Genomic DNA, 25,151 nt, shown 5'->3' on the forward strand with positions numbered 1-25,151 from the left:
TATCGACCAGTTGCCTCTTGTATGCACCCCTACCCAGGGACTAAACCTATAACCTTGACACATGCCCTGACCGGAAGTGAACCAATGACCTTTTTGCTTTGCAGGATAACGCCCAACGAGTCACACCAGCCAGGGACAGACTGATCTTTTTTAATTCTCAAGATACTCTAGCTACCAGAATCCTAACATTTCACCTCACCAATGTGGGAACATTCTAGTATCTCAGTTATATTACTAGATGAGTAATCAATACTGTTATCCTGGTTCTTATTTTTAAAATACCTTGAGATAACATTAAAAACAAAAGGCAGAGCTGACACAGAGTGGGCCAGGTGGGTGGCTGCTGTGTGTTAATAAAAGTACCTACATACAACACTGAGAACTCAGTGGATTCAAAGTCCATAAAAAATTCAGAAACAAAGCTCATATGGTAGTAAATTGATGGGACTCTGGAATATCCTTGGACAATAGTTCCAAAATGGATTATCCTGAAGTGGGTTTATGTATAATAAGAAGTTTCATAAAAATACTGGAATGGCATCTTGGTCTGGTGCAGATGCAGCAAACCTCAGGGAAACATTCATGAACTTGAAATATGAAGTTGGGAACAAAAATTATCTTACAGCTGAAGGAAGTGTGGAATTGATATGCAATGTTTCTAAAGAAGATTATAGCAAAAGGAGCAGTTTTATTTGTGTGCTTCTAAGCCATGGTGATGAAGGAGTAATTTTTGGAACAGATGGATCTGTTGACCTGAGAAAATGAACAAGTTTTTTCAGAGGGGATTATTGTAGAAGTCTAACTGGAAAGCTCAAACTTCACATTACTGGGGCCTGACAAGGCACAGAACTGGATGACATGTCAAAAACCACCACTTGAGGTTGACTTCCTGTATGTGTATTCTACAACACCTGGTTACCATTCCTGGTGAAATGCACAGGAGGGGTCCTTGTTCACCCAACCACCACGTGCTGTGCTGAAACTGTACACTCAAAAGCTTGAGGTTACACATATTCTTCATCAGGTTAACTGAAAGGTAGCAAGGGAATTTGAGTCCTTTTCCTTTGACTCTAATTTTTCATGCAAAGAAACAGATTCCATGTACTGTGTCTATGCTCACAAAAGAACTGTATTTTCATCATTGAAGAACTATATGATTATTTTTTTAGTTTGTATGTAAAGTGAGGGCAATGGTAAATCTGATACTCCAGTTTGTATTTTTTTTTTAAGATTTTATTTATTTTTAGACAGAGGAGGAAGGAGAGAAACATCAATGTGTGGTTGCCTCTCGCATACCCCCTACTGGGGACCTGGCCGGCGACCCAGACATGTGCCCTGACTGGGAGCAGAACCAGAGATCCCTTGGTTCACAGGCCGGCGAGCAATCCCCTGAGCAACACCGGCCAGGGCTGCAGTTTGTACTTTTGAAACATGCCACCTTCACAGCAATAGAACTACTATGAAGCTACCTCAAATTCATAATCAGGTAGTTGAAAATGAATTTAATTAGGAATAAATAAATAGTACTGGCTTAATTATAAGAGGAACTGATTGTAAAGTTAACTCCTCTGATAATCAGCAAGTTTTAGTAATGCTATGCTATGAAATTTCAAGGAATTAGGGGAGAGAGAAACATTGAGTAATGAATTTCAATGATACTGACATGCTCTCGTTTGAAAGTATACATTCTAGTTTTTGTCAACCTACAGAAGTGGTGACAGAGTGACATACGATGATGGGATAATGTGTGTAGAATTTAGGGAGCCATGTCCATGGTTAAAGGCATGAAGACCTTAATTTTAGAATTGGTACTTGGAGATAAAGTAGCTGTGTTTTTATATTATTTAATCTCAGTGTATGTTTTCATGATGTTTGTCCTAAGCATGGTTTGTTGTAAGAAATCATGTTTAACATTAAGGCATTGTTTACTTGAAAGCCTGATCAATCAAGGTTGGCAGTTTTCAGGCTGCGAGCACCCTCACTAGCGGGAGACGGGGTTAGGACTGTGAAGTGCTCCAAGGCAGCTCATCCCCCAGCCAGTGTCCCGTGTCTGTGTTTGTCCCTGTGCAATTGAGGAGCTGTTAAGTCAAAACCTTGAACTGCTGACCAAACTGAGACTATCACGCATGGAAGAAACTCTATCAGAACATGCTAAAATACAACTTATAAGATACAGTGAAACGTAAGGAAGAAATAAGTCCATCAGCTGGGCACTCTGTAATCAGAAGGCAGCACAGCCTGGGCGATGAAGGCAGGGTCACAGACGTGGCTTCAGGAAGAAGACTGCCAGTTTCTCCCTACGTACTGGTGTGCGTGGACCATGTCCACAGGGCAGGAATCTCCACAGAAGTGAACCAAATCAGAAACTTATGAAATGGAAAATTTCTAAAGATGGCAAGAGTCACAATAATATCCATAGGACCCTCTGCAGTAAAATTTGTTATCACATTATTTTCTGCTGAAGTTTATGATCTAAGGAAAATGATACTATGTACATAATTACATACTGTTCCCTGAAATGAATGGACCATTAACACACAGGATTTTAGAAACCACCCAGTCTGCCCCACTCCAGTGCCAGGCTGCGAGCCTCCTCCCTCACTCAGGGAGGTGAAAGGCCATCCACAGTGTCATGTGTCCTGGTTTTCATCCCAGACATTTCACGTGAGTTTCCTTTTGCTCAGAGAAACAAACTCTCATTTATGAATGACAGCTATATATTTTTTACTATGTAATTTCTTCTAAGTAAATGAAGCATGTAATGTGATGATTTATAAACTTTCATTTCAAAATATAAATGCTAACGGAATTTTTTTGAAAGGCTCCCTCCTAGCATTAAATAATCAAATGGATCCCAAAACATACTTAGCATCAAAATCAACCTTCCAGATTCAGTAGGTTTGTTGACAGGGCTTTGCAACCCCCTATTTTAAAAACTCTACAAGTGGTTGTGACATTTAGCAAGAAGTGGAAATCAGTGAAAATCCACTCACATGGGAACCACTTCTGCAGGACCCTCCAGAGTACCAAGCAACCATCCAGTCTTTGCACATTGTGAATTAACTTCCCCAGTACTTGTAGCCACTTAGTTAATCATGCTTCTTTTTAACAAAGGATGCATTGCCCAACTTCTTCTAAATAGCTTTTCAAAAACTTTAACACACACTTTGACATAGGCTGATTTTTAACCTTCTTACCCATGACCAATACCCTCCTGATTGTTCTACAAAATAAGTGCAAAGGAGAAGAGTCTTCCAATCATTTTTTCCCCAAAACAGAAAGCCAAAGCCTAAAAAAGTTGGTATGAGCTAGCCAGAATCAACTGAGAATAGAAAAAGTAAACAGTTAAATAATCAGTAATGAGCCCTGGTCTGGTAGCTCAGTTGGTTAGAGCATCATCCTGATACACCAAGGTCCTGGGTTCAATATCATCCGGTCAGAGTCCACACAAGAATCAACCAATGAATGCGTAAGTGGAGCAACAAATTGATGCTTCTTTTTCTCTCTCTTTTCCCTCCCCACCTCTAAAATCAATAAAATAAGCCCTGGCTGGGGCGGCTCAGTGAGATGAGTGCTGGCCATCAAACTGAGGGGTCGCTAGTTCAGTCAGGGCACGTGCCTACGTTTTGTGAGTTGGGTCCCCAGTTGGGAGCGTGCGAGAACTGTTTCTCTCACTCATCAATGTTTCTCTCCACTTCTTTCTCCCTCTCTTCCCCTCTCTCCAAAAAATAAATAAAATCTTTCAAAAATCAATAAAAAATAATTCAAATGAAATATCCCATATGAGATTTTAATAGAGGTTTGACTTAAATGAAAGCACACCACCTAGTGGACCAGATGCAGGATGACATTTTCAGAGCGCCTGGCTGATGAGAAAGGCAGCGAATGCCCTCTGCTCTCCCGCACATTTAAGGTAAACTGAACTCCAGAAAAAGAGGTACTCACCTCATGACCTCCCTTCCCTACTCTCCACCCCCCAGTTTTTAAGGGAAAATTGGGGGCAAGAATAAATAAGCTATGATAATATTAATGACACACTCACCAACTTAAAGCTGCAGAGGTAAAACATGAAGAACTGTACGTGGCAGGAGGCATGGGTGGGCAATAAGAGTTTGTCAAAGATGATAATGAGATCGCGATATAAATCCTTTGTTTTGTTGATATCAATCTTACCTACAAAGAAAATATGGCATTTCAGTTTTATAAATACATTATTTTCAAGCTACAGGTTTCATTTACCAAATTAAAAAAAAAAAACAATACCATTAAGAAATACATCGTCATCCACTAGGCTGTGACTAAAACAAAACGCCGTTTTTATTTTGCACAAATTTTCCTTTTCAAGTATAATAACCTGGCTCTGGCAGGGAACGAGGCCCTCGCCTCACACGCGCTACTCTGGTGCCATAAATGTGAACCCTTCTAGAGGGCAGTTTTACAGTGTGTGTGGACAGGAGTCCTTTGATCAAGTAATCCTACTGCTAGTCAGTTATTAAACCAAATAATTGAAGATAATGTATAAGAACGTTCATTACACTATTATTTACTATCACAAAAAGGGGCAGGGGTAAAAGAGACCAGTTAAATCTGTATGATCAGTAGCAACTACTTTAAAAGAACAGTGAATGGTACGAGAAAAGGTTCACAATAGGTGATAAGGGCAGATTATGAAACACCACATATAGGTGACCCCCAAATCCACTGAAAACCACTCATATACATACTAATAAAAAAGAAAAAAACATTTATCAAAATGCTAATAATGCAAATTCCTAAATAGTAGGAATGTGGCTATTTAAAATGCCCGGTTTTTTAAATCCTTTCCTGTAATTTCCAAATTTTCTCCAGTCATATAACAGCAAAAAAAGTTAAAACACTGCAATGTGAATAGAAAAAATTCTGTTTTGATGGCAAAGCCTCTAAACAAGTTCCACGACTAAAAGTCCATGAGGACAGGAAGCCTACCCATCTGTCACTTCAGTGCCAACACCTGGCACTGTCGCAGCACCAAGACCCTCTGCACTCAGTACATCACGCCAAGCACCACAGATCAGTGTCTGCTATACCACTCCTAAATGTCTTCAACTACCTCGGTTTAATCTAATCTCCACCTGAAACTGACCAAGTACCACACACAATCCTTTAACACACTAGTCAGTAAAAAGATCGAGGGCTTTGAAGATATGTAACTGAGCCTGAATCCCAGTGACACCATTTTCAAGCTGTGTTATACTGGCAAGTAACTTAAGCTCTCTAAACTTTCTTTTCCTCATACTCCAAATAGTGATTTTCACAGGATTTCCATCAGTACCAGATAACGTACGAGAAACACCCAGCACAGAGCTAGGTGCACAGCAGGTGTTCAGTAACAGTAGTGACTGTGACTAATCCAGATCATTACCATCTACGTAGCAGACATCCTTAATGTAGGACAAAAGTAAAGACAGCAGGATGTCCAGGCGTTCCGCAACAGGATGGACCATCTGACTGAGCCTTTCAGGGTCAGCCCTTGTTTCGTGTTCAGGAACTTCATCTTCATCCTTTGAAGATAATATAAACACTGATATTACAAATTTCAGGAAAAGTAGTTTAGAGGGAAAACTGTCAGTGGTGATTACTTCCTTTAAAAGATAAAACAAAGAAAATCTATTCCGGGCAGGAGCTCTCAACCAGAGGTGTGAATCAGAACCAATAGTGGAATTCAAAGTAAAAGCACAGGTTCAGAGCCTCAGCCTCTGGTTCTCACCTAGAAGACCCACGCAGAGCATGGGCACGCAAACATCGTGGATTTTCCCAGCTCCCGGCACCCACTGTGGTGGGTGGTGCCAGGCCTCCTTTCCCAGGACAGGGCACTCATGCCCTGCTGCTGTGAGTTTTGGTTGCAAATAGCTCACAACTGCTCCCACTTCTCCAGATAACTACGTTCAGCAGAACAGAAACCAGAACTGCCCATTTATTGCTTTCAGCAACACCCCCTCAGAACTAATGGCTGACTGAAAAGGGGTCATCAGAGACCATATCCCACGTCCCAAGCTGGGATCAACTCTAGTGCAATCATGTTTCAGAGCTCCTGGTGCGGTCAGACTGTAGCTGCTTCCCAGCTGAAACGGAACTCCTGCTTAGGCCCTGCTCCTGCCCTTTCCTGCCCCCTCACACCCTTGTCCAAGGTAACCTGAACCCCCGTCTCAGCTCTCCTCCCAGTGAACCCAACTTAAGACATTGTACCAGGCACAGAAGTACTGTGTTAAGGCATACAACTTATAAAATACAGAAATTAAGTTGATGTGCTCTTCTATTTATCGCTCCCTCACCAATAATAATGTGGTTACAAAAACAAACATAACCAACAATAAAAGGAACGCATGCTTCCCAAACCTAAATTCGAACCTTGGAAACAAAGCAACATGTTGCAGTGAACAACATGGAAGCAACCACTTCCTTTACAAAATCACTTTCAAAAAAATAAAGAAAGAAAAAAAATCTACTTTAAACCAACGCCTTGAAGAAGATTAGATGCCATTAGCCGTCCCCTCCCACCCGCTGGACTTATGGACCAGGTGTGTCTGCTTTCCCTAATAAACGCTGACCATATTAAACAGTCCTTCTGTGGCGTCTGTCCCGCTACCAGTTTGAGCTGCTATTTCCTCAGCATCTTCAATATCCTGCCGGGACGCACTCACCTACATTATAACAAAGAAAAGAAAGAAAGAAACCAGTTAAAATACCACTATATCATCGGGAGAATGAAAATTCGCCTGCCATACTTGCTTCAAAGGTGTCCAAATTAGCGCTGTAACTCATTACATAATTAAGGTGCAGAGCTATAAACTGGTATGAGTCCTGAAGGAATTTACGAGATTATAAATCAAGTCCCTTTTACTACTTACATTAAATCACTATTAACTATAGTGTGATTGTCTAAATTTGGAGCGCTTCAACAAATTCAACATTTATTCCAATTCCTACAATAAAAAATACTCACATACATTTAGTATAAGAAGCATATTATCAACTTACTAAGCAGAAAAATGATGAAACGCAAGTAAACTAAATTACAAAGTATTGTTATATAACTTCAAATATCTTGTTTAAAATATCATTCACTTTTCACTATCTTTTTACATGCCTCTTTTCTAGTATCTAAACATGAACTTCTGTCTAAATGTACTCTAAAATTCCCCACAGCAGGACTTTCGGTCAAGATGGAAGCTTAGGTAAACATGGCTCGCCTGCTCGCACAAGCACATCAAAATCACAACTGAAATACAGAACAACCATCACTCAGAACCATCAGAAACTGAGTTGAATGGAAGTGTGACAACTATGGAATTAATGAAACCACATCCATCCAGACTGTAGGAGGGGTGTAGACGTGGAATGGACTACTCCCAAATCCACCTGTGATGGAAAAACATTCAGGAGAGGTATCTCGGAAGTGAGGGGTCCCTGCCCCACCCCAGAACCCCCAGGGCAAGGAAGTTAAGTCTCCATAACTTCTGAATGCAAAAACCAGCCAGGATTGAGTGGGGGGAAGAAACTTCAAGAGTCCCAAGCAATTCCTCTTAAAGAATCCACACACAGACTTACTCAGACTCATTCCTTTTGAGCTCCAGCACCTGGGTACCAGCTTGAAAGGCACCAGCAGCACCCAGGGAGGAACTGAAGTGTCTGGCATCAAGGCAAGAGCTGGGGGACAGCTTTCTCCCAAAGAGAAAGACAGGCAAAGGCCATTGTTCCTTTTCTGAACCCTCCCCCTTCATAGCCACAGAGCCAGCAGGCTGATGCCATATCTGAGACTCCATCAACTTGGCTTACAATGTTTACCCCACACTGCAGATCCCCTGAGATGCTATTCCACCCAACTTACAGGCACACCCAAGATATGAATGGCTGGTCTTGACTCATGCTTCACAACTTCCTAAATTCCAATCAAACAAGCAACAGCCAATCTCAGTATCCCACAGCCCTCAATCTACCTACCTCTTTCTAAGTGGCCCCAGGCTCAGCAATAGCAGCAGCCAAACTATATTCACAGCTTGGTTTCCTGGGAATCTCCATGCCCAGCACATGTAGCAGCCATCTCAGATAGCTTTTCAGCTCATGCAGGTTGGCCCCAGGCAGAACACAGGTGGAGGATGAACTTGGCTTGTACCACCTGGGAAACCCCAAGGCCAGCGCACCCAGAGGACAGCTATAGCCCATGTCACAGCATCTCCGCCCTGCCCCAGCACAGCTGACTGTCCACAGGGATGGGGGGATGGAGGTTGGTGGTCAGTGGTAATAGCCAGTCCTTGCAGCTCACTGGCCTGGGTAAATCCTTCCCACATATCTGCCAATAGCAATCAAGGCTCCACTACCAGAGTAGGGTATACTCAGCCCTCACAAAGGGTGCACCTCAAGTACCCAACTTGAGTGACAGGGGAGGCTGTGCCACTGGACCCTACAGGACACCTACCACATTAGACCACGCTACCAAGACATGGAGTCAAAGCAACTCTACCTAATACATAGAAACAAACACAGGGAGACTGCCGAAATGAGGAGACAAAGAACAAGGCCCAGATGAAAGAACAGATCAAAACTACAGAAAAAGAACTAAACAAAATGTAAATAAGCAATCTATCAGATGCAGAGTCCAAAGCATTGGTTATAAGGATGCTCAAGGAACTTAGTGAGGACCTCAACAGCATAAGAAAGATCCAGTCAAAAACAAAGGAAACACTAATTGAAATAAAGAACACTTTATAGGAAATCAACAGTAGAATGAAGCTGAGAATCAAATCAATGACTTGGAACATAAGGAAGCAAAAAAAATAACCGATCAAGACAACAACAAGAAAAAGGAATCCAAAAAATGAGGACATTGTAAGGAGCCTCTGGGATAACTTCAAGCACTTCAACATTTGCATCATAGGGGTGCCAGAAGGAGAAGAGAAAGAAATTGGAAATCTATTTGAAAAAATAACGAAAGACTTTCCTAATTTGATGGAGGAAACAGACATGTACGTCCAGGAACCATAGAGTGTCAAACAAGATAGATGCAAAGAGGCCCACTCCAAAACACATCATAATGAAAATGCCAAAGGTTAAAGATTAAAGACAGAATCTTAAAAATAGCAAGGAAATAGTAGGTAGTTACCTATAGGGGAGTTCCCATAAAACTGTCAGCTGATTTCTCAACAGAGACCTCACAGGCTAGAAGCAACTGGCAAGAAATGTGCAAAGTCATGAAAAGCAGAGACCTACAGCCAAGATTACTCTATCCAGCAAAGCTATCATTTACAATTGAAGGGCAGGTATAGAGCTTCCCAGATAAGTAAAAAACTAAAGGAGTTCATCATCACCAAACCCTTACTAAATGAAATGTTAAAGGGACTTATTTAAGAAAAAGATAAAAACTATGAGCAATAAAATGGCAAAAAATACTTTTCAACAACTGAATCTAAAAAACAAACTAAGCAAACAAAAAGTGGGACAGAATCATGGATATGGAGAGCATTTTCATGTTTGACAGATGGGAGGGGACTATGAAGGAGTGAGTGAAGATGTGAGAGGATTAAGAAGTACATATAGGTAGTTACAGAATAGGCCATGGGGATGTAAGTACAGCACAGGAAATGGAGTAGCCAAAGAACCTATGCATGACCCATGGACATGAACAAAGGTGTGGTGACTACCTGAGGGACTGTAGATGCCAGGTAGAGGAAGACAAAGAGGGAAATATTGGGACTACTGTAAGAACATTATCAATAAAATATAACTTAAAAAATAAATAAAGATTTAAAAAATTTTTCCGTAAGTATTAACCCGAGAAAAACTTTACCAAGATTATGCATGCAGCTGGGCAGAGATTAACTCCCAGTGAGCACTGTGTCAGCCTGCCCAACCTCCAGCTCTTCCTAGACTTGCCTCATTATAGCCTCCTTCTCCCCTACAGTTTCAGCGTTCTCCTCCATCAATTCATCTCCTCGGGCCACAAACCTCAACTCTCCCCAACCCTAGCATATGCCTCTCACCCGCCTCATCTTCTGTTCACACCACAAACCCTCACCAAGATCTCTGACAACCCCACTTCCTAACCATGCAGTCTCTAAAACACAGTGTCCCCCCCACACTGATGAAGCAACAGACTTACCTCCCAATCATCAAATCTAAGGACTTTTGCTTTTTTCATTCTCCTTAAAAATATCAGCAATATTTCAGGCTAACCAAACCCTTCCTTCTTCCAGATCTTCCCCACATAGCCGTGTTCTTTGGTTTACCTCACACTTCCTATCATACTTCCTCTCTCCTGTCCTAAATTACATCATTCTAAAGGTTTGTACTCAGTCCCCTACCTGCAGCTACAGCTGCTTAGTGAGCACTCACCCTCTAGCTCCCTACCTGCATACCTTAATCCACCCAAAATGGAAATCATCACCTTCCAACTTCCTTCTGACTTTTCTTACTACTGTTAATGTCATCACCAAGATTCCAAAGGGAGCTACCTTTGAAGGATTCCTTTCCTTTACCCGCATTCTCTCTCTACTTCCTACCCTGTCTCGAGGATGAGTTCACCTTTCTTCCACAATGTCAAGAGAATCCACCACTTTCTTTCATTCCTACTGCACCTTATTGCAGGTCTCTTCAAATGCCTTCCTGACTCCTTCTGGTTACATCAGGTTTCCTAGCCCATAACACTGCATGCGTTCCATTCACAGCATTTACCACAACTACACTTTTACACTGGTGTGACTGTCTAATGCCATGTGCCCCAACCATGAGAAATGGAGGACTGTCTATAATCCCCAGGACATCAATGAATTTCAAGAAATGTACAAGAACTGAAACAAAAGTGGAAATATAAATTCTTTTCTATCACCGCTACTACTATTTCAAATACTTTGATTATAACAAATACACTTAATAAAGGAAAATGAAGAAGAAAAATTATTAGATACTTACATCCAACTTGAGTAACTTTTCAATGACAAGCTCTAGAATGTCATGCCTCAAGGTTGGAAAATACACACTAATCCTTAGTAAGTTATGAACATAACATTCCTAAAACATAAAAAGATAAACATTTCAACAGAGAATCTTTCAGTTACGTAAGAAAAGAATCCATTACATAATCTCTAGTTCCAATTACTTAAACAGAAAAAACAGACCATCCAATAACACAGAAACTATACTTTTTATATATACATTTTCTGCCTGCTTATAGCAGAGTAGTCTGTTACATGTCAATGGGTAAATTACCCCCCGTAAAATACTAAAACAGGTTTGTTGAGGTATATTTTATACAATTCACCTATTTAAAGCACACAGCTCAAAGGTTTATAGTATACCCAGTATTGTACAACCAACGGTCATCATAACCAATTTTAGAACATTTTCATCACTCTAGAAAGAAACTGTTATCCTTTAGTACAGTACCTCTGTCCAGCCCTCAGTAACCACTAGTCTACTTTCTGTCTCTATGAATTTGCCTATTCTAGACGTTTCACATAAGTGCAACTTAAATTGTGTGGCTTTTCAGCATGTTTTCAAGGTTCATTCATGTTGTAGCAAGTAAGCAAGCCATTCCTTTTAACTGCCAAAAAATATTTCATTGTATAGACATACCACATTTGGTTTCTTCACCAACCAATAAAACATCTGGTTGTTTCTACACTTTGTCTATAATAATAATAATGCTGCTTCGCTTAAGTTTTATGTGGACAAATGTTTTCATTTCTCCTTAGGAACTGTCAAGACCGTTTTCCAAAGCAGCTGCACCATTTCCCATTTATAGTCTCATCAGCAATGTGCAAGGTTCTGTTTTCTCCTCATCTTCACCACTTGTTACTATTACCTTTTTGAGTACAGCCATCCTAGTAGGTGCAAAGTGGTATGTTATTGTGGTTTTGACTTGCATTTTCCTGATGGCTCATTTGGCTCATCTTTTTTGGAGAAACACCTATTCAGATTCTTTGCCAATTGTAAATTGGGTTATTTGCCTTTTTATTATTGAGCTAAGAGTTCTTTAAATATTCTAGATACAACCTTTATCCCATATGTGATTTGCAAATATCCTCTCCCATTACTTAGGTTGCCTTTTCACTTTCTTGAAAGTGTCCTATGAAGAATGACTGTTTTTAATTTTGATCAAAGTCTACTTCACCTACTTTTCTGATTGTTTTTTCCATGTCATATCCATAAACTGCTGCATAATTCAAAATCACAAGAATTTTAACCCATGTTTTCTTCTAAGAATTTTTTTTTAGCTTTTACACATTTAGGTCTTTGATCCCTTTTAAGTTCATTTTTGTATATGGTCTGAGGAGAAGGTGCTACTTCATCTTTACACATAGATATCCACTTGTCCCAGAACTAGTTGTTAATAAGACTATTCTTTTCTATTAGACATTAAACTGTCTAATAGAACTGGGTTTTGAATTATGACCCTTACATCCTGTGACCATGATGAACTCATTTATTAGCTCTAACAGTGTTTTTGTGAATTCCTTAGGATTTTTCTACATGTGAGATTTTATCACGTGCAAATAGAGACAGTTTTACTTCTTCCTTCCAGTCTGGATGTCTTTGCATTTTTTTTGCCTAACTGCTCTGGCTAGAACCTTCAGTACAATACTAAACAAAGCAGAGAAGTAGACATCCTTTTTTGTTCCTTATCTTATGGGAAAGCTTTCAGTCTTTCACCATTGGGTAGAATGTTAGCTGGTTTTTTTTTTAAGATTTTATTTATTTATTTTTAGAGAGAGGGGAAGGGAGAGAGGGAGAGAAACATCAGTGTGTGCTTGCCTCTCACATGCCCCCCGCCACTGGGAACCTGACCCACAACCCAGGTATGTGCCCTGAGCCAGAATCAAACCAGCAACCTTTCCGTTCACAGGCTGGCACTCAATCCACTGAGCCACACCAGCCAGGGCAGCTGTGAGATTTTTCATAGGTGTCCTTTCTCAGATTAAAAAAGGTCCCATTTTTTGTCATGAAAGAGTTTTGCTATTTGTCAGATGCTTTCCCTCCATCTATTGGGATGATCACATAGTTTCTGTCACTTACTCTATGACGTGGTAGGGTACAGTAATTGATTTTAGGATATTAAGTCAACCTTGTACTCCTAGGATACATTTCACTTGGTCATGGTGCATAATTCTTTTTACCTGTTGCTAGATTCAGTTGTCTATTTCCAGTATTTTGTTAAGAACTTTTATATCTATGTTCATAAAAGACATAGGATTTATAATATTCTACTTGAAGAACACTATCACAAATAAAAATTTATCAACTCCTTATAGTATTTGTAATACCTTACTTAGGAAAAACTAATCTTCTTAGAAAGGAGCCATTATTATTTAATAAAAACAATGTAGATGATCTAAAACTCAGAAAGGAATAAGTAAAACTTAAAACAGAATTCTATAGAAGGCTCTGCTCTGCCTTCATGTTCAAATAAGGTATATTTACAATTGATAATACATGAACTATTACCTTCTAGTAATTGTATCTGTATAATCATTAAGCCTATTCAGATATTTTTGAAATAAATTCTGCCCTTGACTTGCACACAGGAATCAAAGAAGGTAGCAGCAGGGGTCCTCAGTCACTCAATGAGAAAGGAATCTGGGTCAAAGTCTTAGACCCAATAGCATCCAAAACTAAATTACAGAAAACAATTTTTTCATTATTTTCCCCATGAAAAGATTTCTTACCAATGTTCTCTCAGATTTTCGAACAAATGGAAATTTTTCTACCAGTATTGGCATGAGAAACCACGGTGTCCTGGTGGGGGAAAAGAAAAATCAACGTACCCATGTTAACTGAACTCTCTTGGAAGGGAACATTTCTATTCTAAGAGCAAATATGGATATAGGAGGCAAGTGGAAACTCCTACCTCAAACAATTAGAACTGAAAATTAATGCATAGCTTCAGAGAAAATCTGTAACTTAAGGGAAAATAAGCTTCTATTCACTTTGATATCAATAGCAAATTAAAGGGGAATTCTTTTTTCTACAAGATCAAAAAAGAACATCAGTTTAAAATGTAAACATTTTTTACTGCACACATAAATTGTCAACTTGGCCTTTTTTTTTAGATTTAAAAATTTTTTTTTAGAAAGAAGGGAAGGGAAGGAGAGAGGGAAGAAACATCAACGTGGGTCGCCTCTCATGTGCCCCCTACTGGGGACCTGGCCTGCAACCCAGGCATGTGCCCTGACTTGGAATCAAACTGGCAACCCTTTGGTTCACAGGCTAGCACTCAATCCACTGAGCCACAGCACCCAGGGCTCAACTTGGGATTTTTTTTTTAATATTTATTTATTTATCTTTAGAGGGGAAGGAGAGGGGGAGAGAAACATCAATGTATGGTTGCCTCTAGTGCATCCCCTGCTGGGAACTGGCCTGGGAACCCAGGCATCTGCCCTGACAGGGAATTGAACCGCGATCCTCTGGTTCTCAGACCTGCGCTGAACCCACTGAGCTACACCAGCCAGGGCTCAACTTGGACTTTTTTAAGTTAGCAAATAAACAGAGAGAAAACTTAAGTCCACCCCTCCAAAATAAACCTATACACTTAAAATTTCTTAGAATTACAATTTTTATTCAAATTGCATGACACAAACACAGGGATTTCTCACTGAAAATTTCTGAGTATCATATCTGTTGAAGATGAAAGCAAAATTCCAATCACTATCCATAACTTGGTGGAAAATTTGCATGCAAGTTTTACAAAATAAAGACAATGAATAAAAAGTTAAAATGCCATTTTTTGTAGAACGTGACATTATAGAAACGGGATATGAAAAGAAAACATGCAGCGCGCGACTTGAGTTTTGCTTCCATAAATATTTTGTAATTTCCTACTAACTGAATGCAATTTTCTTGAGACCTAAATACCATGATTCAAAAAAGTAATGAAAGTGTACTTACGATGGGACATATCTTGCTATTATTTGCAAGGCCCTGTGACACGTGTCAAAATTTGCAGGAAGATCTACAAGACAAAAAATGAGAGTATGAGCAGCCAAATAATGCTGAAAACTGAAAAATCACACACTTAAAATTAAAAGCATCTGCAACCAAAATGAAATCATTTATCAGAGAAATAGTCTCCAGATTTTTCTCTACAGCCAATTATCAATGAGGACTAAATGGACTAATTATATAAGTAAACATTAAGGGTAATTGATTGCATGTTAGTGCCCTCTATATATATATAAATAATTCCATTAAAGGTTGCCATTAAACTTTATCATTCAACATGCATTCTCTAAGACACAGCAGGCTTTTTCTTTTTCTTTTTTTTTTTTTTGCTTTAATCCACTTTATACTTACTATCATCTTCATCATCAGAATCTGAAACATCTATGTCACCTTCCTTAATGACCACTCGGGCTTTGAAATGAAAAACAAAATATATTATTCTTCTGTCATTGACCTACAAAAAAAGTGATTTTTCCATCGTCTAAACCAGTACAATGATTAAGCTTACAATCTGGAGGGGAAAAAAGTCACATAACTACAGTTTTTAAACAACTGAGTTCTAATAAGACTTCACCAATGAAAGCAAATTACAACTCATAGAAATCACGGTGACAAGTCTGAGCATTTCCACAGAGGTCATTACAGGGAACACACGTGTACCAGAACTGCTGCGAACATGTACCCTGGAATCTTCAATGGTGACACAATCTCAAAGTGTATTGGAAAGGTAGCAGTTTAATAAAGATAATGAACAAGTGAAAAATCAAAGCAAGAGGGACCACTTACGAGGTACAAAATGAGAAGCAATCATGCTGAGACATGGTCTAAGGAAGACAGTCTGCGCTGATACGAGATTACCGAGAAAAGCCAAATACTCCTCCACCACCGTCTGACTTCTATTCAACCACTGCAATCTCTACAGGCAGGAAGAGAAAGACAAAGAAACATTTTATGGATACAAAAAATACTTTTCAAAGTACTGAATCACGCATGTCAGTAAAATAAATGGTGAACTTACCAGGAGAATATTGATAAGCTGCTCAAAGTCTTTGGTCAAGTACATGATAGAGGAACGGAATTCTAACAGCCAGTTAATGATCTGGTCATCCTTAAGTTAAACACAGAAAAATACTTTAAAAAATCACAAATCCTCAAAAATGACTGAAAATGATATCTATCTTGTATCAATCACCTACCAATAACATTCAAATTAGGAAAAAAGTCGCAAACTTGGACTTAAGCCAAAATTGGAATAAAAATTTCTTAGTTTGTAGCAAACTGGAAAAAGATGTCAAATTTGCCCATTTTAGAAAAAAATGTAGTAACTCTCACACAGGAAAAAGAATTAAATGTAATATTTCCTTCTCATCACTTATTTGCCCTAAAAGAATACAAACCTTTCAAATGTTGTCACCTGGGACTTTTGAATAACCACAGAATTATGGCAGATTCAAATATTATAAAACTACAAGGACTTCCGCCAAAGAACACATGTACGTGACCCATGGACATGGACAATGGTACAGGGATTGCCTGGGGGGGTGCTGGGTGGAAGTGGGCAAAAGTGAAAACAGTGTGGACAACTGTAATAGCATAAACAATAAAATATAATTTTTTAAAAGAAAAAAGACTACAAGGACCAGTAGCTACCTCTATCCATGCTAACAAGGAAGCATGTTAATAACATTCAGTCCAGGCTGACTGACTAAAGTCATTAATAAATATAAATTTTTCTCACCCCACCTTGTCATTTGGTTTAAATGTACTAAGATAAATGAATGAATGAATAAATACATAAATAAATGCATTAAGATGCTGCATAGCCCAGAGCAATGTGGCTCAGTTGGGCATCCACAAAGTGAAAGGTCACCAGTTGAATTCCTGGTCAGGGCACATGCCTGGGCTGTGGCTCACTCCCCAGATGGGATGCAACGGATCGATGTTTCTCTCCCTACCTTCACCTCTCTCTTTTCTAAAGCGAAATAAATAAAATCTTTAAAAAACATGTGTTATATGCAAATAAAGCTTCCACTACTTTATGAAATATTTTTAAGGCAATAAAATTCCTGTTCACAACTTTTAGTAACATGGAAAAAACTGCTAAATGAAAAAAGAGAGCTTTAACAAGTCTGGAAATTAAGTTAGACTTTAAGTCATGGGTATATTTAAAAAAAGAAAGAAAATAAGCCATGAATAAAATGCAGTATCACGTTACACAAAATATAGTTTGTATTCATGCATATATACAACATCTACAAGAAAAAACTAAAATTTTCATTTTTGAAAAATGGTTAATGCAGATTAAGACTCAGTAGGAAAAGAGATCTGAAAAAAAGAAAAGAAAAAGCAATACAGTGTCGTATCTACAGTAACAGATTATAAACAGACAGTGCTGTGTGGAGGATGGTGAAGGCTGGCATCATACAGCCGGAACCCACAGGGGTTAAGGAGATAGTTAACCTTGAGCTTCAGCTGAATGTGACTGTAACTTTTGCAGAAGGAATGTTTATCATTTAGATAGCCTGGGAACAGAGCAATTATGCCTGCAGTTTTCCCCTGAGTCTGCAAAACATCCTTGAGCTTTATCTAACTAACCCTTATAAAATAAACACAGAGACCATGTTCAGGGTCACTGTCTCTCCATCAGAGGATGATGCCCCACCTCGCCCCTGCTTTTCCTTAAACTGTGTCTGTCTTTCTTCATCTCCCCTCACCCCACCTCAGGGGACCTCCTCCAGGCACTGGTCAGGGCACTGCTATAACTAGAGTGACAGACTATTAATAGACAGGGTTGTACCCACAATTATAGATTATTTGTAGAATTTAGTGAGAACACATCAGGTGCCTGGCACGGTGCTCAATTCTGTACATAGGTTATCTTTTCCCAATCCTACCAACACTGCAAAAGGATTACTGTTACTCCCATTTTACAGTTGAGAAATGGAGGCTAAGAGGGATTTATAAGCAACCTGCCCAACCAAGAAACCAATAACCAGGTTCACACTTATCTGTCTGGGTCAAAACCTAAATCAGATGTGTCAAACTCATTTTCACAAGGGGCCACATCAGCCTCACAGTTGCCTTCAAAGGGCTGAATGTAATTTAGGACTGTATACATGTAACTACTCCTTAACAGTTAAGCAGGAGCTTGACCCTGCCTCGGAGTAGAAACAAGATGCAGGGCAGATAATACAAGGTGGAGGGCTGAATTCGGCCAGTGGGCCTTGTGCTTGCCACCTGGGGCCTAAACTCTACCCAGTCCCACAATGCCTTGCGCCTCCTTTACCCTACCTTCATTTAACCACTAAGTGCTTTCTATGTGCTAAGTGACAAACTTCAATGAGATTAACTATTTTCTGATGAAACCCCATGTAAGCTGACAGAAAAATAATGTAAATCACAACTAATTTGCAATGTGGTTATCTCATCATGTCCACAATCATTAAGGGTAACATTAATGATGGCTCACCACTGCCTGAGGCAAAGAAGACAAGGTAAGTTACTTGAAAATGAGTTAGCTCTATCCTCTTTCCCAGTAAAAGAAAAAGTGTGACAAAATTATAATAACATTTAAACTGCTCCTTTTTTTTAAAAGTATATCAGTCAGACTCTGGTACTTTAGTAATTAACTATTATCAGAAGCATATTCCTTGCAACACCCCTCTGAACTAACACAGACACAACTGATGTGATTATCCGGTAGGTCCAGATACTGAGGATGAGAAGTGCTAATATAGAATACAGTGGGACACAAAGGAAATGGTCCTTTGTACCTGTGCCAGAAGATAAGGCCCAGGGAAGCTTTAAACTAGAAGTGATGCTGCCAGTGTCTTTAAACCAAGTGAGCATCCTTTGGGGGCTAGATTCCTTACGGAGGGAAAAGCATGTTTTCAAAAAACCAAAAGTAGTTTAGCATGGCTGGAGTACATGGTGAGCAAACCAACAGATAAGTCTGGGGAGCACAGTGGGGCCACATAAATCACTGAAGTCCCTATAAGCCAAATTTGCAATTAGGAAGATCTGCTGGAAGTGTGGGGAATGAACTGAATGAACAGCCAAGTACTTACAGAGAACCAAGTTAAGTTCCATTACAGAAGATAACATCTCAGCTGGACCCCAAAGACTAAGGATTTTATAGATTATAGTAATAACACAGACGGTCCCCTAGTTATGATGATTTGACTTACAATTTTTTGACTTCACAGTGGTGAAGATACCAATTCACTTCAAATTTTTAACTTTGATCTTTTCCCAGGTTAGTGATATGGGGCACCAACTTCTCTCATAAAGCTGGGCAAAGGCAGTGAGATGATTTTGTCCAACTGGAGGCCAGTGTAAGTGTTCTGAGCACCTTTGAGGTAGACTAGGCTAAACTATGGTGTTCAGTAGGGCAGGTATGGATCAAAGCCATTTCTGACTTATGGTATTTTCAACTGACAATGGGTGTGACCACATTGTAAGTGGAGGAGCACCTGTAATAATGAACACTAATATAATACTTTGTGCCAGGCACTGTTCTAAGACTTCAACGTATATCAGTTCATTTAAACCTTACAATCACTCCATAAGGTAAGCATTACCACTGGTTTCCATTTTATAGAAGGGGACACTGACGTACAGAAGCACAGTAATTTGCCTTCCATCACAAAGTTAGAAAAGGAAGGTGGCCATGTAGCCAGTTATAAAAGACCTCCTGCAGCCAGAAAGAAAAGGCACATACAAAGGCATAAAGATGAAAACAAGTGGCAAATTCCTGGGATAAAGTATCTAGTGAGACTGACCAAAGGAAAAAAATGCTACAGGATTCAGAAAATGGCAGGTGAGCAGGTGGAAGCTGAGCCCATGTGTCTGTGCCCCCAGCACAGATTTTCAGCTGATCTGACAAGTGACCTGAACAATCAATGGACTCAGCTGATATGAATGTTTGAAGCCAAGGACTACAGAGTATGCTTTACGCCATCCAGTCAGTAAGAGATTTTACAAACTGATAGGGAAATGCCTTGTGCAAGGCACCTGCAGCAAAGCAGAGGACAGAAAACGCAGCTTAGTGGCTACTCCTCCCAGAGCAGGGCCCTGGTCTCACAGGGAAACCACAGTCCTAATAGGGAGAGACTTGGAAGGATGTACACAGTCTGGGACACTAGGCTACACACACAGAGAGACCAGCATGTCCATAGCTGCAGTGCCAACCTGCAGTTCCAGAGGAAACTCTATCTCCTGGAACTGTCACAGACACTGGCAGGCTGTGGACAACCCTGACCCAGAGAGACTTTGTGCTTTTGGGGGAGGTAGAGAGTATGGAGAACTGGCCCAGGGCTCAGCGCTGCAGTGTAGGGGCCACACAGAGACTCTTTGAAAAGAGGAGCTGAGGTGAGACTTGGCAGGGACCCTGTGCTCATATGTGTGCACAGAAGCTCTGGACAACAAAGAAACCAGAGTGAAAGTGCAGTTTGGTCCCACTGAGTCTAGCTGCACAGGAAGAGTAGAAAGTGTCACACTGATGGGACTGTGGGACCTCACCCAGCATGGCTGACTAGCAGGGGCTGTGCAGAGGAAAGAGTTTTGGCCTGAGTCTCCTGCAAGAGCAGCACGCTAGAGACTGGACAGCCAGGAGCAGAACACTGAGATTCACTTCAGCCAGGAAGGCCCCTCACAGGGTGTACCCGAACCCCACCTGTGGGATTACAGGCTCTGCAGATCAGTGAGACCAGGCTCAGGAGCCCCCTGCTGAGTGTATATTAGCAGGGGAAAGAAGAGCTCTGAAAGGACCCCCTTCTTAACTTCTTTCAGACACTACAAGCTATGCTGGTTCCTCAGGTCGTGATCCACTGAAACCAGCAGAACACAGAGATTAGGGACAGGCTCAACAATGTGTGTTCATGGCACTGCCCAGCCTCGGCTCTTGCATAGAGCCCCTGTCAGCACCAAGCAGGAAAGAGCTGCCCTTTTGCACAGATTTGCCCCTCACAGGAAGCAGACAACTAACACATAAGAAATTATGCATTACTGGAAATAATCTGGGACAGACCAAGATCTGTGGCATGGGGGGGAGGGGGAGGATGGGGAAACACTCCTACCATCTTCCCTGAAGAAAAAACAGGGCCCCCCCCCAGGAGGGATGACCAAGGGATTCCACCCTCCCAATCCCACCAGAGGCTCCCTCTGGAGGCAGGTGGAGGTGGCACTGACAGCGCTCTCAGACATTAGATGAACCACCCCTAGGCCTTGTGCTGATGGGAAAGCTTGCAGAATAGAAAAGTGGAGACCAGCGAAGCCCGAAGAAGACAGACTGGATCACCTGTGGTCTCAAACAGGCTGCCTATGGCTTGACTAGAATAGCACCTGACATACCAGGAATGAATGCAGAAAGAGAAGACAGTGGCAGACGCTAGCCTCCGCTGAGATAAAATCCACCATGGTCATCTTCATTCTGTGTATTATTTTTTTCTCCTGCAGAGCTTTTTAACATTTTTTTCTTCAAGACTGTTCCTATTAATTCACAGTTTTTTAAATTTTAGGTTATTTCAAGTCTCATATTTTACTATTCCCTTCTCTTACTCCATTTTGCCTTCTTCCTCTTATTTTTGTTTTAAATTTTATCCTTCCATTTCCACAACTTGTATCTATTCCACACTCTTACTATTTCTCCTCCCTCCAGCCTCTCAAAACCATTTTCTTGCCATTAGTCATCTCGCATTCTTTTTCCCTTTCTTCTAATATCTTTATTTCTCTCCACCTTCATTATTCTTTGCTCAGGGGCTGTTTATATGGTGGTCGTTGCTGCATTTATTAAATTTTATTCCTAGATGTTCAGTACTTTTGTATTTCAAATGTCCAATTTCACTCTTCCCCTCTCCTACTCCATTTTGCCTTCCTCCTACCCTTTTCTATTTTGTTTTAAATTTCATTTTCCCCCCTTTTAGCCTGATTTTCATTCCTCTTATTATTTCTTCTCCCTCTGCCCTCTCAAAATCACTTTCCCCTCCTTTAGACATCTCATGATCTTTTTTACCTCCTTCTTCCCTTCTTATTCCCCTTCAACTTGTATTAATCTTTGCTCATTTGTCATATTGCTGTGGTAGATGTTTTTCTTCAATTTTGTTCCTATTTCTTTTTAAACCAAATATTATCCTATTCCCTTTTCTTACTCCATTTTGCCTTTTTTCCTCCCTTTTTTCCAAGATGTAAATTTTATTTTCTTTCTTTCTTCATGTTGGTTCTATCCCCTACTCTTATCATTTCTCCATGCAAGGGCTAGTATCAGGACTACTCTACCCAAGAAGGCTCTCATGTAAAATGGAAGGCGAAATGAGGAGATTCCCAGACAAAAAGGCTAAAAGAGTACAACTGCACCAAATCAGCACTGCAAAAAATGCTAAACAGAATGCTTTAAGAAAATGAAGAAAAAGAGAGAGAAACACAGGTACAATGGGAAAAAGTGGCAGTGAATACGTACCTATTAATAATAACCTTAAATATAAATGGATTAAATGCACCAATCAAAGGGCATAGGGTAGCTGAATGGATAAGAAAACAGACCCACATATATGCTGTCTATAAGAGACCCACCTCAGAACACAAGATCTACAAAGACTGAAAGTGAAGGGATAGAAAAATATTCTAAGCAAACAGACATGAAAAAAAGCTGGGGCAGCAATACGTATATCAGACAAAATAAACTTTAAAACAAAGGCCCGAACAAGAGACAAAAAAGTCACTACATAATACTTAAGGGAGTATATAACCAACAAGAGGATATAACCCTTGTAAATATATTTGCACCCAAGATAGGCACACCTAAACATGTAAGAAAAATCTTGGAAGACTTCAAGAAAGATTATCAATACAAAGCAGTCATCATGGGGGATTTTAACACTCCACCATCAACAATGATCCTCCAAACAAAGAGTCACCAAGGATACTGTCACACTAAACAATACTCTAGATTAAATGGACTTCACTGAAATATATAGAACCTTTTGCCCCCCAAAAGCAAAATATACATTCTTCTTAAATACATGTAAAACATTTTCAAAGATACACCATGTGGTAAGACACAAAACAAGACTCAACAAATCCAAGAAAACTGTAATCAATTCAAGATCTTCTTGGATCACAGTGGCTTGAAACTAGAAACCAACCTCAAGGAAAAAACTCAGAAAAATTCAAATACATGGAGACTGAATAATATGTAATTAAATAATGAATGGGTTAACAATGAGATCAAGGAAGAAATCAAAGTATCTGGAAACAAATGAAAATGAACACACAACAGCCCAAAACCTATGGGACACAGTGAAGGCAGTCCTAAAAGGGAAGTTCCTAGCAATACAGGCCTGCCTAAAGAAGACAGAAAAATCTCAACTTCTGCTCAAGATGGAGACATAGGCAGAAAGACTTCGCCTCCTCGCACAAGTGTAGAAGGAATTAAAACCAGATCTCAAAACAAATAAAACCAGAAATGTCAGAAAACCAAGCTGTCAACCAAGGATTTAAAGAAGCCACATGTATCCAGATGCACAGGAGGAGCGGAGTCAGACTCGCGCAGTGGGCTGCAGAGAGATGGCGGCAGCCGTGAAACGGTGGGTCCTACATTCACACGTGGGGAATAAAAATCGAGAATACATTAGAAGCCAGTGATCCAAGTCCCAGGCAAGACCACACAACCCAGGGTGCCAGCACTGGGAAAATAAATCCCCATTACCTCTGGCTGTAAAATACCAAGGGGTGTTGGGGCATGGAAGAAACTGTCAGATATTCACCACTTAAAGGACTTAAAACATACACAAACCCACCTAGTCGGGGTTTCACGGACAGAGCAGCAATTAACCAGTTGCACATGGGAAGTGCATGGGTCATGTGCAGGGCAAACCTCCAGAAGCCAGGTAGTGACATGGTCCCCTCTCAAAGCCTGCCCCCACCCACAGAGTTAAAAGCAATGAAGTGGGTCACCCCACCCTGGCAAATGCCTAAGGCTCTGCCCCATACAACTTAACAGGTATGCTAAGTCAGGGAGTCAAAGCAGCTCAACCTAATACACAGAAACAAACAGAGGGAGGCTGCCAAAATGAAGAGACAAAGAAACATGGCCCAAATGAAAGAAGAGAACAAAACTCTAGAAAATGAACTAAAGGTGACGGAGATAGCCAACTTATCAGACGCACAGTTCAAAACACTGGTAATCAGGATGCTCAGAGAACTCAGTGAGTACAGTGAAACACAGGAAGGAAGGTTACCCTAAGTGAAATAAACAAAAATCCACAGGGAACCAACAGTGAAGGGAAAGAAGCCAGGATTCAGACGAATGACTTGGAACATACAGAAGTAATTATAAACAGTCAATCGAACAGAGAAAAGAAACAAGAATGCAAAAAGAAAAAAAACAAAACAAAACAAACGAGAACAGGCTTAGGAATCTCTGGGACAACTTTAAGCATACGAACATCCAAATCACAGGGGTGCCAGAAGGAGAGGAAGAGGAAGAAACTGAAAACTTACTTGAACAAATAATGAAGGAAAACTTCCTGAATCTGGCAAAGGAAATAAAACTCCAAAGAAGCTCAGAGAATCCCAAATATTTAACAACTGGATCCAAGAAGAAAGATACCAAGACACAACACAATTAAGTTACCTAAGATTAAAGATGAGAGAATCTTAAAAGCAATAAGAGAAAACCAGAGAGTTACCTATAATGGAGTTGCCATAAGACTATCAGCTGATTTCTCAAAAGAAACTTTGCAACCAAGAGACTGGCAATGATGCAGTCAAAGTGATGAAAGGCAAGGACCTACAACTTAGATTACCATATCCAAAGCTATCATTTAGAATGGAAGGGCAGATAAAATGCTTCCCAGAAAAGATAATGCTAAAGGAGTTCATCATCTACTAGCCATTATTATTAATGAAATGTTAAAGGGACTTACTTAACAAAAAGATCAAAACCACAAACATTAAAAAGACAACAAATTCACAACTATCAACAACCGAATCTTTTAAAAAACACCTAACTAAGCAAACAACCAGAACAGGACAAGAATCATAGGTATGGAATACATTTGGAGGGTTATCAGCTGGAAGGGGAAATTGGGGAAATGAAGCAGGAATTAAAAAGCATAACTGGCATGAACAAAATAGACAGAGGGATGTTAAGAAAAGTATAGGAAATAGAGAAACCAAAGAAC

General features: G+C 40.1%; 1 protein-coding gene and 1 pseudogene across 1 annotated transcript in view; one reads left to right on the top strand and one right to left on the bottom strand.

Annotated features, from left to right (window-relative positions):
• Window positions 1-25,151, bottom strand: part of RRN3 (RRN3 homolog, RNA polymerase I transcription factor) — a 44,543-nt gene that overhangs the window by 10,959 nt on the left and 8,433 nt on the right. The window contains exons 4-12 of the mRNA XM_037141223.2: window positions 15,989-16,078; window positions 15,757-15,886; window positions 15,322-15,381; window positions 14,917-14,980; window positions 13,698-13,767; window positions 10,945-11,043; window positions 6,588-6,680; window positions 5,402-5,540; window positions 4,043-4,173 (exon numbers count right to left, since the gene is read on the bottom strand). Of these exons, the coding sequence (XP_036997118.2) occupies window positions 4,043-4,173; window positions 5,402-5,540; window positions 6,588-6,680; window positions 10,945-11,043; window positions 13,698-13,767; window positions 14,917-14,980; window positions 15,322-15,381; window positions 15,757-15,886; window positions 15,989-16,078 (876 nt within the window). The remainder of the gene's footprint in view (window positions 1-4,042; window positions 4,174-5,401; window positions 5,541-6,587; window positions 6,681-10,944; window positions 11,044-13,697; window positions 13,768-14,916; window positions 14,981-15,321; window positions 15,382-15,756; window positions 15,887-15,988; window positions 16,079-25,151) is intronic.
• Window positions 239-1,145, top strand: LOC119046278 (caspase-3-like; annotated as a pseudogene).

This window comes from Artibeus jamaicensis, unplaced genomic scaffold, assembly GCF_021234435.1.
Source record: "Artibeus jamaicensis isolate MK-2021 breed Jamaican fruit bat unplaced genomic scaffold, CSHL_Jam_final contig_729, whole genome shotgun sequence".
Classification (NCBI taxonomy): Eukaryota; Metazoa; Chordata; class Mammalia; order Chiroptera; family Phyllostomidae; genus Artibeus; species Artibeus jamaicensis.